Source organism: Pristis pectinata, chromosome 6 (genome assembly GCF_009764475.1).
Source record: "Pristis pectinata isolate sPriPec2 chromosome 6, sPriPec2.1.pri, whole genome shotgun sequence".
In the NCBI taxonomy this organism is placed as follows: domain Eukaryota; kingdom Metazoa; phylum Chordata; class Chondrichthyes; order Rhinopristiformes; family Pristidae; genus Pristis; species Pristis pectinata.
This window is the reverse complement of record NC_067410.1, coordinates 108,781,605-108,798,942: the sequence shown is the minus strand read 5'-3', so window position 1 is coordinate 108,798,942 and position 17,338 is coordinate 108,781,605. Positions and strand designations below refer to the sequence as shown.

At 39.6% G+C, this 17,338-nt stretch overlaps 1 protein-coding gene across 2 annotated transcripts in view; it reads left to right on the top strand.

Annotated features, from left to right (window-relative positions):
- The window catches only part of skila (SKI-like proto-oncogene a), a 69,845-nt gene extending 53,741 nt beyond the window's left edge, over positions 1–16,104 (top strand). For both annotated transcript variants that reach the window (XM_052017653.1, XM_052017655.1), the window contains 2 exons: positions 3,886–4,113; positions 8,040–16,104. In XM_052017653.1, the coding sequence (XP_051873613.1) occupies positions 3,886–4,113; positions 8,040–8,222 (411 nt within the window). In that variant the 3' untranslated portion in view covers positions 8,223–16,104. The remainder of the gene's footprint in view (positions 1–3,885; positions 4,114–8,039) is intronic.
- Positions 16,105–17,338: the final 1,234 nt, after the last annotated feature.

Here is a 17,338-nt window from a genome sequence, read left to right as displayed (position 1 = left end):
TGAAGAAATTTCTCCTTTTGTCTGTCTACCCTTATCCTGAGACTGCTCAGCCAGGAGGAGCATTGTCCCTGCATCCAGCTTGTTGAGCCCTGTAAGAATTTTGTAAATTTCAAAGAGATCTGATTCCAAGTTTGAGATATTACAGGCTTAATCTACTCAATCTCTCCTCATATGGCAAACCTGCCATCCCAGCACCCTCTATGACAGGTATATCCTTTTGTAGGTCAGGGGACTAAAGCTGTTGTAATGCTCCAGGTAAGGTTTCACCAAAACCCTTGTAACTGCAGTAAGACATCTTTGCCCTCATACACAAATCTCAGAATAAAGGTCTATATACAATTGCTTTCCTTGCTGTACCTGCATGTTAGTTTTCAGTGACTTCTGGACAAGAACACCTACATCCCTTCAAATATCAACATTACCTAATTTCTCAGCATTTGAAAATACTCTGCCTTTCTCTTTAGTGGATAGCTTTGCATTTTCCCATATTAAAGTCAATCTGCCACATTCCCATCTACTCACTAGATGGGTACCCGTGTACCCTTGCAGCCTCTTTACATCCTATTCCCGACTCTCAATCCCACCCAGTATATTGAACTTGGAAATATGACATTTTGTCCCTTAAAGCGACTCATTGATGGAGTTCGTGAATAGCTAGTGTCCCAACACCAATCCCTGCAGTACCTATCCATAGCCTGAGCAAGATCTGTTCGTTCCCTCTGTTTGCTGTCCGATAACCAATTGTTGATCCATGTTACTATATAACTCTCCACTCCAAAAGGTCTAACCTTGTTAACCAACCTGTGAAATCCTTTATTGCTAATAATGGGAAGAAAAAGAGAGGATAAATGAGATCTGTTGGGAATGTTGCTGATGAAGGCGTTTGGTGTTAAGGAGCAAAGCTGGAAGAAAAGCTAGATATGGGTGGCACAGTGGTGCAGCTAGTAATCTGGGTTCAATCCTAACTTCTACTGTCTGCCTGTGATTGCATGCGTTTCATCTGGGTGCTCTAGTTTCCTCCCACAAACCAAAGACCTACCAACTACATAGGTTGGCAGTTCAACTGGCTGCTCTAAATTGCCCCTGATGTGGGTGTGAGGGGAGTAATGGTGGGAGAAGTTGATGGGAATGTGGGGACAATAAAATGGGATTAGTATGAGTGTCGATGAATTGTTGATGACCAGGGCAGGCGGTAGGTTGAAGAGCCTGTTTCCTTGCTGTAAGACTTTGTTAGAATATAGCCATTGTATTTGAAAATAGTCCTTATAAGTGTTAACATCAAAAAGATAAACTTGTCTTTACTCTTTGTAATTATTGATGTGATTATGGGGTTAGCAGCATTTATATTTCCCTTCTTATAACTTGATGGTATGGCCAATGTTACAGTATTTCACAAAAGGAAAGGAAGCGTCAAGTAAATAACAAATATACAAAGGTGTTCACATGAAAACATCAGCCTTGGTGAAGTGTTAGTTCTCTCATTTCTGAGCCAGAAAGTTATGAATTCCTTTTCCATTCCTGGCGCTTGAGCACGAAAATAAAACCAGGGAGAGAACTGCACTGTTGGAGATTCCAGTGGTTAGATGAGAAGTCGGGGCTATCAGCTTTGCAATTACTCGGAAGAGCAGTGGAGTTATCCCTACGCCTGGGCTAATCTTTATCACTCAACCCACTAAATCCGTGTATAGGCTGTATAACATTGCTGTTCTTGGGTACTTCTCCACATAAGTTGGACGTTGCATTTTCTACAATGCAACAGTGACTACACTTTAAAAGCAAAAAAACAAACCACTGGAGGAACTCAGAGGGTCAGGCAGCATCCATGGAGGCAGAGGGATGGTGACATTTCAGATTGAAACGGTGTATCAGGACTGAGAGTGTGGAGGGAAGATCCAGTATAAAGAGGTTCTGAATCAAGTTTATTATCACTGACATATGTCATAAAATATGTTGTTTTGCAGCAGCAGTACAGTGCAAGACATAAAAATTACTATAAGTTACAAAAATAAATAAATAGTGCAAGAAAGGAATAACGAGGTAGTGTTCATGGGTTCACGGACCGTTCAGAAATCTGATGGCAGATGGGAAGAAGCTGTTCCTGAAACGTTGAGTGTGGGTCTTCAGGCTCCTGTACCTCCTCCCTGATGGTAGTAAAGTGAAGAGGGCATGTCTCAGATGGTGAGTGTCCTTACTGATGGATGCTGCCTTCTTGAGGCCCCGGGGAGGGTTGTGCCCGTGATGGAACTGGCTGAGTCTACGATCCTCTGCAGCCTCTTTCGATCCTGCACATTGGAGCCTCCATACCAGGTGGTGATGCAACCAGTCAGAATGCTCTCCACTGTACATCTGTAAAAAAAAATTTGCAAGAGTCTTTGGTGACAGACCAAATCTCCTCAAATTCCTAATGAAGTAGAGCTGCTGGTGTGCCGCCTTCATGATTGCAAAATGTGTTGGGCCCAAGATAGATCCTCTGAGATGTTGGCGCCCAGGAACTTGGAACTGCTCACCCTTTCCACCACTGACCCCTCAATGAAGACCCAGTGCGTGTTTCTCCCGACTTCCCCTTCCTGAAGTCCACAATCAATTCCTTGTTCTTGCTGCCATTGAGTGTGAGGTTGTTGTTGTGCCACCAGTCAACCAGCCAATCTCGCTCACTCCTGTACGATGCTTCATCGCCATCTGAGATTCTGCCAACAACAGTGGTGTCATTGGCGAATTTGTGGATGGCGTTTGAAGTTTGCCCAGCCACACAATCATGACTAGAGAGAGAGTAGAGTGTAGGGAGGTCAAAGGGAGGGTGAGACGAGAACTGTCGGTGAACAAGGTGAGGTAGGGCTGATGGCAAATGGAACGACGTGGGTGCTTTGAGACATGCTGGTAGGTGATAGGTAGAAACAGATAAATAATGAACAGATGGAGTCAGGTGGAGGGAGGGGCGGGAGAAGTTAGAGGCTGGAAGATGGTAAGTGAAACGAGATGAGGAAGGAACTGTGAGCAGATGGAACGAGGTGGGGGAGAGGATAGGAAAGGTAGGCCAAGTGAAAGGAAACCCAGGCGGGTGGGTAATGGGGACGGGCAATGGAAAAGGTGGACCGAGGGGGGGGGGAGAACCCCACTGCAACAGGAGACGGAATGAACACGGGGCATAGGCTAACTGAAACTGGAAACTTCACTGGATACTTTCAAAGGACTGGGAAAACACAGCAGCAACTTACAGTTTCAAGCAGGATGGCAGCCATGTTAGTAGCAGCATCCTATCTACAAATAAGTTTAAACAAAAATCCTGAACTTTAAGGATTTTGCCGAAGCTTATTCATCCATCTTGATTTTTAATGATTAGCTTGTGTGCAATGGAGCTATTGTACATTTAAAAAATCATTGGAAACCATCCGATTCCAGATGATATATTAAGGAAATCTGTTCAATAATAGGGCACACTAATATTTTAAAACTGATGTTAGTATTTGAAATCGCCACTGCTGCAGTAAAGATGGTCAATGGGACAAATCTCTGAGACTATGCTGGTCCCATAGTCAAGGAGTGATGCACTCTGCAACTATTTAAGGATTATTATCGATTACTAAAGCAATATTTCCCAATTGGTAAACAAACTCAGCAATTTACCTGACCTGGCCATTCGCTGGAAATGTGAAATAAAAACAGAAAATGCAAGAAACAGCATGTAGAAAGACACATAGTGTCCATCCTAATCATGAAGCTATTGGGTTAACATTAAAACTAAACAGGTCCCCTGATGTCACCATAGCCAGAGACAGAAATATCCTGTGAATGAATCAAAAGAAGTCACGGGCAGAGGAAAACCCAGCCTGTGTTTACTTAGCCCATTGGTACCATGATTTAAGTCTGGCTTTCTTTTCTGCTCAGGAAGTGGAATTATTGCAAGTGACAAAGAGGATGAAACTCAAAGAATTGACTGAGGAGAAGCTCGGGCTGCAGCAAGAGCTGGATTCTCTGCAGTCTGACCATGCACAGAGAATGAGTGCAGCTCACGATGAACAGGCAGACTTAGAATGGCGGCTGGAGCAGCTGAAGCAAGGCTGTTTGTGTGATCGTACTACAGAAAAGAGCCAAGAGGCTGAGTACACTGCACAGGTATATTTGTTGAAGGTGTTGCCCACAGCAGAAATAAGAAAACGGGGTGTATTAATCTCAGTTCATTAAAAATAATATATAAACACTCAATTGATGTAGCGCACTGTATAAGGGACAGTTCGGAAATTTCTGATAGCCTGCAGATGGACATATGGCTATCTGTAAATTCTCAATCTAAGATATATTCAGGATCTATATATCCATACTTTAAAAGACCTTCTAAAGTAAAGAGGTGCAGTAGCATGTACTGTAATGTGATCTCCGAAGTCTACATCAGAATACAGATGGAGACTACCTAATTCTAAAAGGTTGGAATTTCACAGGCAATCATCATCTGAGTTTCTGGTTGAGTTTACAAAAAGTGCCACTGTGTTAAAGTGCATAAATCAATGAAGGTAAAAAAAAACTGATGGTGTAAATGAACAGAGTGGATGAATCAAATTGGAGCTGTTTACTTGCATCCTGGGCAATTAGCACAACTGGTTGGACTAAGGGGCCAGACTGCATGTTATAACTTCTGTGTATATTTATGTATTTATCAGTTAGCATGGCTGGTGGCTTAGGTTCTCTGTCACAGGATGGGTCAGTAAAATCATATAATCTCTCAGTATATTAAACCTCTTGTATAACATACATGTGGGAACAGTGTGAGTTTTTCATAATGTTTCTTTGTGTAGCTTTGTTTTTATACCATCTCTGATTCCTGAGTTAATGGAGAAGGATTTTGAAATTAATACATTAAGTGATTAAAGTGCTGGTAAGAATTTGCAACGGCAGTTAAAGGGGGATTATGGAAGGAGATATGGTGCATTTAGGGATTATCACCATAACAAGAAGTATATAGCAAAATGTCTCAAGTTGCTGCACAGGATCTTGTCAAATATAAATTGAGACCATGTAAGATAAGGAAATATTAGGATAGATGACCAAATGCTTGGCCAAAGTTGGGTTTTAAGCATTGTAAAGAAAAGAGAGCAGAGAAGTTCATTGTGGGAATCCAGAGCTTGGAGCCCTGGTTGTGACAATATGCATGCAAATGGTGGAGTGGTTAACTCAGGAGGACCAAATGAGATGCATCTCAGACTTGGATATCTGGGGAGGGAGGGTGGTGGTGGGGTTGTGGTTGTGGGATTTGAATTATAGAGTCATACAGCACAGAAACAGGCTCTGCAGCCCAGTTGGTCCAATGCTGACCAAGATTCCCATCTAAGCTAGTCCCATTTGTTCATGTTGGCCCATATCCTTCTAAACCTTCACTGTCCACGTACCTGTGCAAGTACCTTTTAAATACTGTTATCGTACCTGTCTCAACCACTTCCTCCGGCAGCTCATTTCCATATACTGACACTTGTGGTTGAAAAAGTTGGTTCTCAGGTTCCTATTAAATCTCTCCCCTCTCAGCTTAAACCTATGCCCTCTAGTTCTTGAGTTCGGGGTGGGGAGATAGACTGTGTGCATTCACCTTGTATATACCCCTCATAATTTTATACACTTCTATAAGATTACACTTCATACTACACTCCAGAGTAAGAAGTCCCAACCTGCTCAACCTCTCTCTATAACTCAGTCCCTCGAGTCTCGGCAACATCCTCGTAAATCTCCTCTGCACTCTTTCCAGCTTAATAGCATCTTTCCTATAGCAGGGTGACCAAAACTGAACACACTATACCAAATGTGGCCTCACCAACGTCTTGTACAACTGCAACATAACATCCCAACTCCTATACTTAATGCCCTGACTGATGAAGGTTAGCATACCAAAAGCTCACCACCCTGTCTACCTGCGATGCCTCTTTCAGGGAGCCATGTACTTGTGCTCTGAGGTCTCTCTGTTCTACAACACTCTCCAGGGCACTAACTTGGATAAATGCGAGCTGTTGCATTGTCTTCCCCAAAATACAACACCTCACATTTATCCAAATTAAACTCCTTTTGCCATTTCTCGGCCCAGTTACCCAGCTGATCCCTCTGTAAAACCTGATTACCATCTTCACTGTCAATGACACCGCCTATTTTTAGTGTCACCTGCAATCTGAATTGTCTAACCATGTCTTGATAAAAGTCAGTTTGCACAGGTCAGGCGAGGAAACCAGAGCGGAATTATATAGTTATGATCGGTGATATTTTGTAGTATTTTAAAGCTGAGCTTTTATATTAAGCAAAGCTACAAAGTGCTTTAGTCCAAAATGTGGCCAGATAGAGAATTGAAGGTGAAAAATCAGAATGAGCTTTATTATCACTGACTTGTGTCATGACTTCTGCTGTTATGTGGCAGCAGTACAATGCAAAGACATAAAGTTACTATTAATTACAAAATAAGTAGTGCAAAAAAAAAGGAATAATGAGGTAGCATTCGTGGACCGTTCAGAAATCTGATGGCAGTGGGAAAGAAGCTGTTCCTAAATCGTTGCGTGTGGGTCTTCAGGCTTCTGTACCTCCTCCCTGATGGTAGTACTGAGAAGAGGGCATGTCCCAGCTGGTGAGGGTCCTTAGTGATGGATGCCTCCTTCTTGAGGCACCGCTCCTTGAATATGTCATTGATGGTGGGGAGGGTTGTGCTATCTTCGTTGTTGATTGCTGAGCCATGTCATTGAAAATGATGTTCACACAGTCTGAGCATGGAGGGCTGTTGGGAGAAGGAGCAATCAAAGCAAGGGCAAAGGAGGAGGCCTTTCTGCCAGTTGGGTCTGTGCTGTCTCTCAGCAGAGCAATCCCATCAAAACCATTCCTCTCTTATTTCCCTGTAACTGATCCCCCCCTCACATCCCCTGAAAGTCCCTTTTGATATTTTTTTTGGGCCAATTAACCTACCAAACACATTTTGGAATGGAACCAGGGCATCCAGGAGAAATCCACACACTCACAGGGTGAACATGCAAATTCCACACACAACTGGAGATCATCATTGAAACCAGGTTGCTGGAGCTATGAAGCATCAGAACTATTGAGGACACTTGAGTTTTTGGCATTGGGAGTAGACAGAATTTTATTTTCTTTTTGTGAATCATTCCAGGTTGATTAAATTTGACAGCAGTCAGATTGGCATTTTAGTGGTCCCAACCTCTTTCAGCCAATTTGTAAACTTGATAGAAAGCTTGACCTACCAGATACTGAAAGGCCTGGATAGAGTGGATGTGGAGAGGATGTGTCCGTTAGTAGGACAGTCTAGGATCCGAGGACACAGCCTCAGAATAAAGGGATGTCCCTTTAAAACAGAGATGAGGAGGAATTTTTTCAGCCAGAGGGTGGTGAATCTGTGGAATTTGTTGCCACAGAGGGTGGTGGGGGCCGAGTCCACTGGGGTTGATAGGGTTCTTGATTGGTAAGGGGTTTATGGCGAGAAGTTGGAAGAATGGGGTTAACAAGTCAGCTGTGATTGAATGGTGGAGCAGATGATGGGCTGAATGGCCTAATTCTGCTCCCTATCTCTTATGGTCTTATGGAAGTTGACAGGACCAAGGCTTTATTTGCAGCAATTTCCTTTATTTACTCTGTCTGGCATGCAAACAAAGCTTTTCACTGTATCTTGGTACATGTGACGATAATAAAGCAATTGCCATTTTACCAATTAATGATAACATCGATGACTACTATTATAAGAAGCAATCTGAACAGGAGTAGATTGGCAATAAATTCTAGTATTTCTTTTTAAAAACACGGACAAGCTATCAGTACAAGGTTATGTGTGTGTGATTCTCATACTGTATATGTGATTCTCAGAAGTCATTTGAATGATTGATCCAGACCTTTGTTATGTAGTGCTGTTCTAGGTTGTAGAGGCTGTGGACTTGAGGTGATTGGAATATCCTTGACAAATAACTTGGAGGTGGTGCTGAAGTCAACCTATGTGAATACAGGTCCAGCTTTAACATCAGTTTATTTTTTTCTTCCCCACACCTTCCCCTTTCTTCCTTCATTGTGTACAGTTAGCCGAGTTGAGACAAAGGCTGGACCGAGCAGAAGCAGATCGCCGAGAACTTCAAGAAGAGCTGAGATGTGAGCGTGAAGCACGAGAGAAACTGGAAGCTATGGTAAAGGAACTGAAACTTCAGATCTTAGAAACTTCCAGAAATAAAGCTGGCACTGAGGTGAACTCTGTAGCAGACTGATGAGAACAAAATCTCCTCTGAGGCACCAGCAATTTTATGTGAAGTAATTTTTTAGAATTACTTACAAAAGAGATTGGTGAATTCAAGTCTTAAATCTACACTGAAAGGAATCTGTGCAACTGAATAACAATTGTTTTGGAGAGACTGGAGTTAATTGTAATTCAGTTTAGAGCAAAAATCTAGAAAGCAAAGTTCAAACTAATTGAGTTTTGTATATATATATATATAATGCACACGTTCTATATCTACACAATAAAATGGCTAAGCATGGGAGATATGTTATTTGATAACTTTTGAAAATTTATATGCATGTAGAGCCAGTTAAACATCAGAACTTGTTCTCTGTGCTCTTTCCCATTGCCTTTATAAATGGCTTTTGTTAAAATCACCAATTGCATCGGTCCCAGTGCTTTGTTCGTTGCCGAATCCTGTTGACTTCATATTTGCACAATATGCAGGAAACTTGTTTTGTAATTTATTGCAGTTCGGTTGTTCAGAAAACTTCAAACTTTATTCTCTGGATTTGCATGTGTTCCTTATTGCTGCTCCTACCCCTCAGTTCCTCTGCATCGATCGCTCCAATATACAGGGCAAGCCGGGGGGCGGGGAGGGGAAGGTTTAACTTTGGATGGTCCAAAGGGATGTGATTTGCAAACAAAGAGATTACAAAGGCCTTGGAGTTCTCTTTTCAAAAGGCATATGTGATCCCTAAATTATTACATCCAATTCGATTTATCCAGAAAGTGTGAAATATATAAACTGTAGCAGGCATGGCTATGGTTTTGCATAGTTTCCTCTTAAAAAATAGTTCATTTAATATGAACAAGCTTTTTTTTTTCTACAGGTTCTTTCCTTATTTCCCTACGCTTTCTTGAGTGGACTGCACTGGTTCCTGAGGCACTGTTGCCTGAGGATACCATTTCCTTTGCAACTTGCTGGATGGGAGCCATGCCATTGAGTGCTATTAGACTCTTTAAACCATTCACACTTGAGCCTGGTTGTGTGCTCTCGAGATCCACAAATGTCTCTTGCAACTGAAGGGCCATTGGGCATTAATCAGAAGTAGATCCTTGACTGGTTTGCCCCCTTGTAAACTGGGGGAGGTAAGGCTAATTGCAGACCCTTTGAGGCAGTTGAAATTAGCCAACGCAACATCAGTTTCGCACCTTGGTCTATACGACAGGGAGTGTGTTGTCTGTAACAAATCACTTTAATTGATTTTACAGTGACCAATGACAAACGTTTGATCACTTCTCTAAAATAATAGCTGAAACTGAAAGAAAAGAATAAATGGACATTTGGAAACCAAAATACTCAACGATATTGGTGTTAATGCAGCTGTTGAATCTACTGGTACACTGGCTTTTCACTGCAGATACAACTTGTATGCTTAAATATATATAATACACATGGACAAAGGGATTATTTTATTGTCAACTTGCTTTAAAATTATTGATCTGAGCATTACCTCTTTTCTGCTGCTATAGTGACACAAATTTAGATTGCACCATTCAGATTCAATATTGCGTGACATTACCACGTGGATGCTGGTGTGATAAGTAACTAACCATTTTATTGTTTTAACTCCTATTCAGAATTCATTGTTTTAAAACTTAATGCCTTGTTGTCCCTTCCACACCAGTTAAGGTATCAATCAGTGGAGGTTTGGCAGTCTTGATTTTCATGGTGACAGAGACGGAGGACTGCTATTTGAATGAGTTTCCTATTGGCTTGATCTATTGTTTCATGTTTTACTTCACGGTTTCTGTACTTTGATCCAAGGCACATGAAGGGATATGAAAATTTGTATCACTTGGCAAATATTTATATGACTATAGTTCAGATAGATTCTTTGCCATTAAAAGAACTTGACTTTTTGTATATAAAAGGTTCCTCTTGGCATAAATTTACCTAACACCAGCATTTAAAGGACAGTACTATCTGTTAGTAAGGGTGCTCTTAACTGCTAAAGTTACTGTTGCATTCTTTTCCTGTGTAACGGTGACTTGTGGGTTGAATTTAAAAGTACCACAACTTCAAAAATACAGATAGACGATTAAATCAACAAAATAATGTGAAAACAAATGATTTGTTTGTGAGACACAAATTTTGAATCTGATTATTCAGCTAACAAAATTAACTCATTATCTTAAAAGTTAACACTGGAGTTAAATTGAACACCACAGTTATAGGATTCTTTGCTTTTCCATTTACTTTGTGGAAAAAGTAGTATGGAGATATAATATTCCTTGTTCATCAGTGAAAACTTCTAACATTTTACATGACTTTGTTGTAAGATTCGGCAGGAAGCACAGTGACTGTTGCAGGACGGTACCGTGAAAGCACAAATACAAACTTTTTGATGTCTTTAATCTTGTTTTCTCTGCGTGAAGCTAATTTAATTCTTCTGTTATAATCAGCACTGCTTGGCAGCAAGGAAATCAAAAGGAGGAGATAACGTTTAAATCACGGTGGTCGTAGATTTGATTCCTTTTTTCTGATTTTAGCCAATAAACATGGGACAACATAAAACATAGAACAGTATAGCACTGGAAAGGCCATTCAGCCCATGATATTGTGCTGATCTTGAAGCCAATTTATACTAAATGTCTTCTTCCTGTGTATCATCCATATCCCTCCATTCCCTTCATGTTCATGTGTCTATCTAAAAGCTTCTTAAACTCCACCAAACTGCCTGCTTCGACTACTACCCCTGCTAACCCATTCCAGGCATCCACCATTCTCTGCATAATAAAAATTGCCCCTCATGTCACCTTTTAAACTTTCCCCCCTCTAACCTTAAAAGCGTATCCTCTGGTATTTGACATTTCTATCCTGGGGAAAATATTCTGACTGTCTACCTTATCTATATCTCTCATAATTTTAAAAACCTCCATCAGGTCTCAGCCTCCAAAGCTCTAGGGAGAACAACCCACATTTGTCCAACCTCTCCTTATAGCTCAGAGCTCACACCCTCTAATCTAGGCAGGATCGGGGTAAATCTCTTCTGCACCCTTTCCACAGTCTCCACATCTTTCCGATAATGGGGCGACCAGAATTGCACACGGTACTCCACGTGTGGCCTGATTTAAAGTTTTATACAGCAATTGCTATTAAGATTTTCTGTAGCAGGAAAAGAAAAGAAGTGTTAGAATCTTTATACATCCCTTTTTGCTTGGAAATATGGAAAGACGACAGGTTTAGATTGAATTGTGATACCTCCACATTTGAACAATTTACTGAAACTTTATGCACGTATAAAAAAAAATTAAAGCTAGCTAGTTAGTATTGAAGATATCACTAGCATCAGTAGAACACAAAGTGACATTTGTAGAGCTGAGAAATTTGGACCTACGTGACAGTATCATTACCTGCCTTTATAGCACATTCCTGCTTAAGCAGCTTTAGTTTGTTTCAAGTTCCTTGCAGTCTGCAGTAATTAGTTCATCCAATTTCAAACCGGCAAGAATAGAGTTCTTTTGAGTAAGAACATTAATCCAAAAGAGTTTGCAAACAAGAGCATTGTGTTTTCAGCTAAATCCAAGTGCGCTTTTATTTTTGGAACTAGGGTGTGAATGGGATTGTTAGTTTTACACTGCTCAAAGTAGACTTCAATGAAGGGTTTGAATCATTTTGTGTTTCAGTGGGTCCATTAGATTTTTATCAGGTGATAAATGAGCCTTCACTCATTTCTCTGCCTTCCTGCATTAGGACAGTTATGTTGGAATAAGTAAAACATTCTTGTCCCATATGAATGTAATTGAACACAAACTACATTGCCAGAAATGCCTTTCATAATCAGTACTACAGATCGTAGGCAATTCAAACAAGAAGCTGGAGGAACTCAGCAGGTCAGGTAGCATCTCTGCAGATACTACCTGACCTGATGAGTTCCCCCAGGTTTGTTGCTTTGGATTCCAGCATCTGCAGTCTCTTGTGTCTCCATTATAGGAGATTGGCTGTAGAAAATTCATAAATGCATTTATAAAGATTCAGCATCATCCAGTACTCTGAAAATGTGGCCCCTTGGGAAATGAGCAACGGTGAAATTCAAGGCCAAAGCATCTAAAGTGCCAAGTATATAAATTAATTTGCCAGATTCATTGAAAATATAATTACATTTTTATATCATTCAAAATGTTCACTTGTTTGAAAAATATTTCCTATCACTATCATTGTGTAAGTTCAGACCTGGTCGGTAAAGCAAGCAGTGTGTTGTTTTGTTTTCCACTTCCAGTCCACTACAGAAGGTCAGGTTATCAAATAATTTGATTTTTGGTGGAGGGGCAAAAAGACACTAAGGTCTCTCCTTTTATATGTCAGGCTTCACATTACTTGGAGAAAAGATAAACCCTTGCCTTGTGTTGTAAGGCTGGCTCAAAATGAAGTGGTTTTGGTTGCATTAATGAACAAGTTTTTGACATTTCTCGTTGCCTAAATCCAATTTCTGCATGAGTATTAATGAGTATTACTTGTACCCAGTTAATAGAATTGGGGAGTAATCTGTTCTGAGAGGCATAGACTTGAGGGCTGAATGGCCTATATTATGAGGCAGTGTATGCTTTTCTTTTACAATAAATGTACAATGAACAAGGGATTGGAGAGCCTGCTGGTAAGATGCACAACTTAATCTTGCAGAAGATGTATTAAGTTTTGTTGCATCTGTCCGAAGCAATTTGTAAAGTCAAATGAGTTGATGCCCTGCAGTAGTTTTTTTTCTGTATCTGATCATTTAACCAGTAATTGTCCAGTCACATGTTGTGCTGAAATAGTAACCCTGTTTACTCTTGGCTTAGTTATATCAAACACTTTGGACACATTTACAAACAAGTGTTTGTGATTCAATGTGGTCACTTCATATGTGAAGATTTCTTTACAGGTGAGAAAAACTGTGGAAAGGAAAAGATCACTTCTCTGGCAGCCTAAAATGCCCTTTAACACATTCAGTTAGATTCTAAACGCTAAATGTTTCCAAACATTTATCAGTTTTTTTTGAGGAAAAGAAAATCCCAGCACTTATTTTAATTTTCATTCAGCAGCTTGCTTTAATATTATTGACTTTAGCATCTCCCCACCTGACTTACTATATTGAAATTGTCTGAAGTTGTTTACCTGCAACATTAATATGATACCATTGGACCTTGTAATAACGTGAGTCTATTTGTTGGATACATGATTAATAGTAATTACTAATTTTAATGAGTATTTGGCTTTAGCTGTGCCAAAATTCATAGCAATTTACCTACAATTAATATGTAATATTAGAATGTACTTATATGCTTGCATGCTCAGATTGCTTTGAAATTTAAGATATCTTTATTAGTCACATGTACATCGAAACACACAGTGAAATGCATCTTTTGCGTGGAGTGTTCTGGGGGCAGCCCGCAAGTGACGCTACGCTTCTGGCGCCAACGTAACATGCCCACAACTTCCTAACCCATACGTCTTTGGAATGTTGGAGGAAACCCACGCAGACATGGTCTTTCCTCATGGTGTTACCATGTATACAGTGTTAATATTTTAGCTAATCCTTTGATCCTTTCATTCATTTTGTTCTTTTTTTGACTACATTCCTTTCTTTTACTTGTGTGTCACTTTTTTTAATATTAGCTTTATTATATTCATTTAAGAAGTGTTTTGCTGCTATATTGGAACTGATAAGTACTCATGTAGGATAATTGAGTAGCAAGATTTTAGGGAAATGATTTAATTTCTCAGATATAGTTTATAGATGAGGTACACAACATACTTCCTTTATTTAGATAGATTAACCTGTATAGCTTTAAATTCTGTTGCGAACAGTTCAGTTATGATGGAGATAACATTATGCATCTATTCAAAAATCAAAAACGACAGATGCCGTAAATCTGAAATAAATCTGGAATCACTCACCAGATCAGCAGCATCTGTGGAGAGAGCAGCAAAGTTAACTTTTCAGTCAATAACCTTACTGAGAACTGTTCTACTAATGGTGAACTACTTGAAATGTTTAACCCTCTTTCTCTCTTCACAGTTGTTGTCCTACTGCTATAGTAGTTTGTTTTTATTTGTGAGCCTTTTGTGTGGTTTTATACATAACTTTGTAATACTGTATTTGCTGTACTGTTTGGCTTAATTTTGAACCAATTTTCTACAACACGAGCTACTAAGTGCTGTGACATTTTGTGTGAATGAGAATTGTTTTAGTTGTGCTGAAATGATAATACAGTGCATATTTGTACAAATCTGAATCTTATGTCTTTTTGATTAAACAAAAAAAAATGGCCTAAGTCAGTAGCCAGGGCTATAGAATACTGTTCTTGAGAGATGTCTGAATTGAGTGAATAGTTTGGTAAATGCTCTGTCACCTTGCTGCATTAAAAGGTAAATGGCAAATGTGAATCTTGGAGTTAATGGCATTGGAAAGCTATCAGTGTTATACACAAGTTTTGCCCCAAAATAAAACAATGCATTGTCTTATTTACCTTTGCATGCCCATGGGGTTTGAGATACAAAAGTGTTGGGAGGGTAATGTGTTAAAGTCTTGCTTATTTCATAAACTATGCTGGTGTACATTTTGTGTAGTTTCCATGTTTTTAAAAAGGCTACAGTAAATAGTGTCTGGATTTATCTGAAATGTGACTACCAACAACTCAAATCATGGTTCCATTTTGACCTGCAAGTAATAATGATTTATGTAACAATTTCTTTGAGGTATATTGATATCAAACTTGACTATAATGATCCAAACATTGTATGTTTCTTTAAAGTGGTTTGGGGGTGGTGGGCACCAGGGTTGTTGTTGGTTGTCAGGTAATGCATCTGCAGTGTTTGGCCAGTGACAGCTCAGCTCCCGTGTACGTTATCCAAGGACACTGGACATGAGCCACACAACTAAGAACATTTGATGCGCATTTTGTGCAAAAGATATACTGTACATGGTGTGGTATCTACACAGTGCAATAATGCTTCCAATAACCCACTGCTTAACTGGGTAGGGTGTTTCCCCTTGCCCAATTAAACCTTTGAATACTAGTATAGTGTTGATACAGCATAAACATTAAAATCCATATAAAGAGGTTCAAAAGATACAATACTGTGAAATAAAGAGTAATTCTATGTTTCCATTCCAGTTGTTGTATTTTGTAATTCTTTTATGAGATTTACACAATTTCTACAAATGCTATGTAGTTATTATGCAATATTTCAAAATGTTGCTTATACTTAAACTTGTATATAAAGGGATATGGTTCAAATAATGCAAAGTCAGGAATTGGAGCTGGAAAAAGCCTTGTTTTGAATCAGGTACTTCGTTATTAGATTGTGTACATATGTATATTTTGACCACACATATCTGGAAAGCTGAAGAAAAAGGTATTTTGTTCTCAGTGAGTTGAACAGAGTAGCAATCTTAATTTAAGATGGATGGTCTGTCCCATTATCAACATACACTTGACCACGTACAATGCCACTACCACCTTAACCCAAAGAGGCATCCGGTTGAAGAAGTAGTCTTGTGATTGCCCGCAACTACGTTATTACATGGACATTTTCCCAATATTTACCTCAAAATCAAGGGAGATTTTCTATTGTCTTGTCAATATAACTGCAGTGGTAATCATAAAATATTTACAGATGTACAATACCTAGCTATTGTAATGTAAGATGTTTGTTGTATTTATTTTCCTGAATCTTGTATAAGCAGCACACTGAACCAAAATTGTGATCATTGAAGCTGTGCATGTAACCAGTAGTTTACATTTTTGTACATTGCTTATCTTTGTATGATTCCGTATTTAAACTATGATCAACAAAAAAAATCTTAAACCAAAACAATTTCAGATAAAGCTGCATGCACAGTTTGTTCTGAAATATAAATGATTAAAACTATCAGAGAATATCTGTAGCAGTTAAATGTTTGTGTTTTGTACTAAAATGCACCACCCTAGGAAGCACTGGGAGAAATCTGGAACAGGCAGGCAGGTAAACCACAAGGAAACAAGTGGAATAATTTTCTTTCATGCCGAGTATCTAGTAAACCCCTCAAAGGCAAAAATATCCTTCCTTGAGTAATTGCAGCGGGCTTTCTTTCCCAACCTTACAGGAAGGGCTGAAGGCATGGAAGGAAGTCTTGGGCTGTGGAAAATCTCTGCAAGTTATACTGTGTGATATTTTAATGGCCACATCTGGTTATATAGTTACTGTCCTGCTTAATATTGCAAATGAATTCAATAAAAATGCTTACAATTTTAAAAATCCTGCAAAGAATTTTCTGAAACTAGACCCCAATCTGAGTTTTTTTAAAAAGAATAAACTAAATAAAAGTGCAAATTTCTGGAAAATGTAATATTAAAAAAAAATGAAAATGAAGCAATGAATAAGTTAAAAACTTCACCTATCTGTGGTGTTGGTGGCAGCACTGAAAACATCGCGCTTCCCCATTCACTCAATTTTTACAATCGGCCGAAGTGTGGGGAATGCTCTGCAGGCTGTCAAAGCTTCAAGTGCACCACTTTGTCACTACTCCACCAGAGGCACTGCTGCTCCTCAGGCTTCGCCGCTGGAGACTTGGTGGCTTCAGGATAGCAAGCTAGCCGTCCGCACCTGGACCTGATAACTGCAAGTGTAGGAAGATCCAAGGTGGTGATTGCAAGCTGGGGACCCAGTTGGCAAGATCTGGGCCATCATTTTAAATTATAGGAGGAGGACATTTCTGCCAAGAACATTGAGAGAGTCAATACCCCCACTTTGTCTGCTATTTCCCATTCCTTTTCCTGGTCAAATACTGATCCGCCCTACCTCGAATGGCTATCTTGATTCTGCTTCTGATGTCATTCCAATACGTCAAAGTCACATATGTTTTAAAACAATGTCTAATTTTTCATTTTTTTTGATAGCCTTGTGTTTATATCCTCTGATGATTTGCCAATTCGTGAAATTTGTTTTTTTTTCTGATTTGCTTCTCCAAAACCCCTTGCAATTGTGCACACAGCCCTAATGAATGAAACCAGCATTTTTTTTAATCATTGATCCTGAAAGTCCTCCATCCCGTTTCACATTGATTCTCTCCTGTAACATCTCCATGGGCTTCACATCTAATGTAAGGAACCCAGAAAAGTCTGAAGCAAATTGTG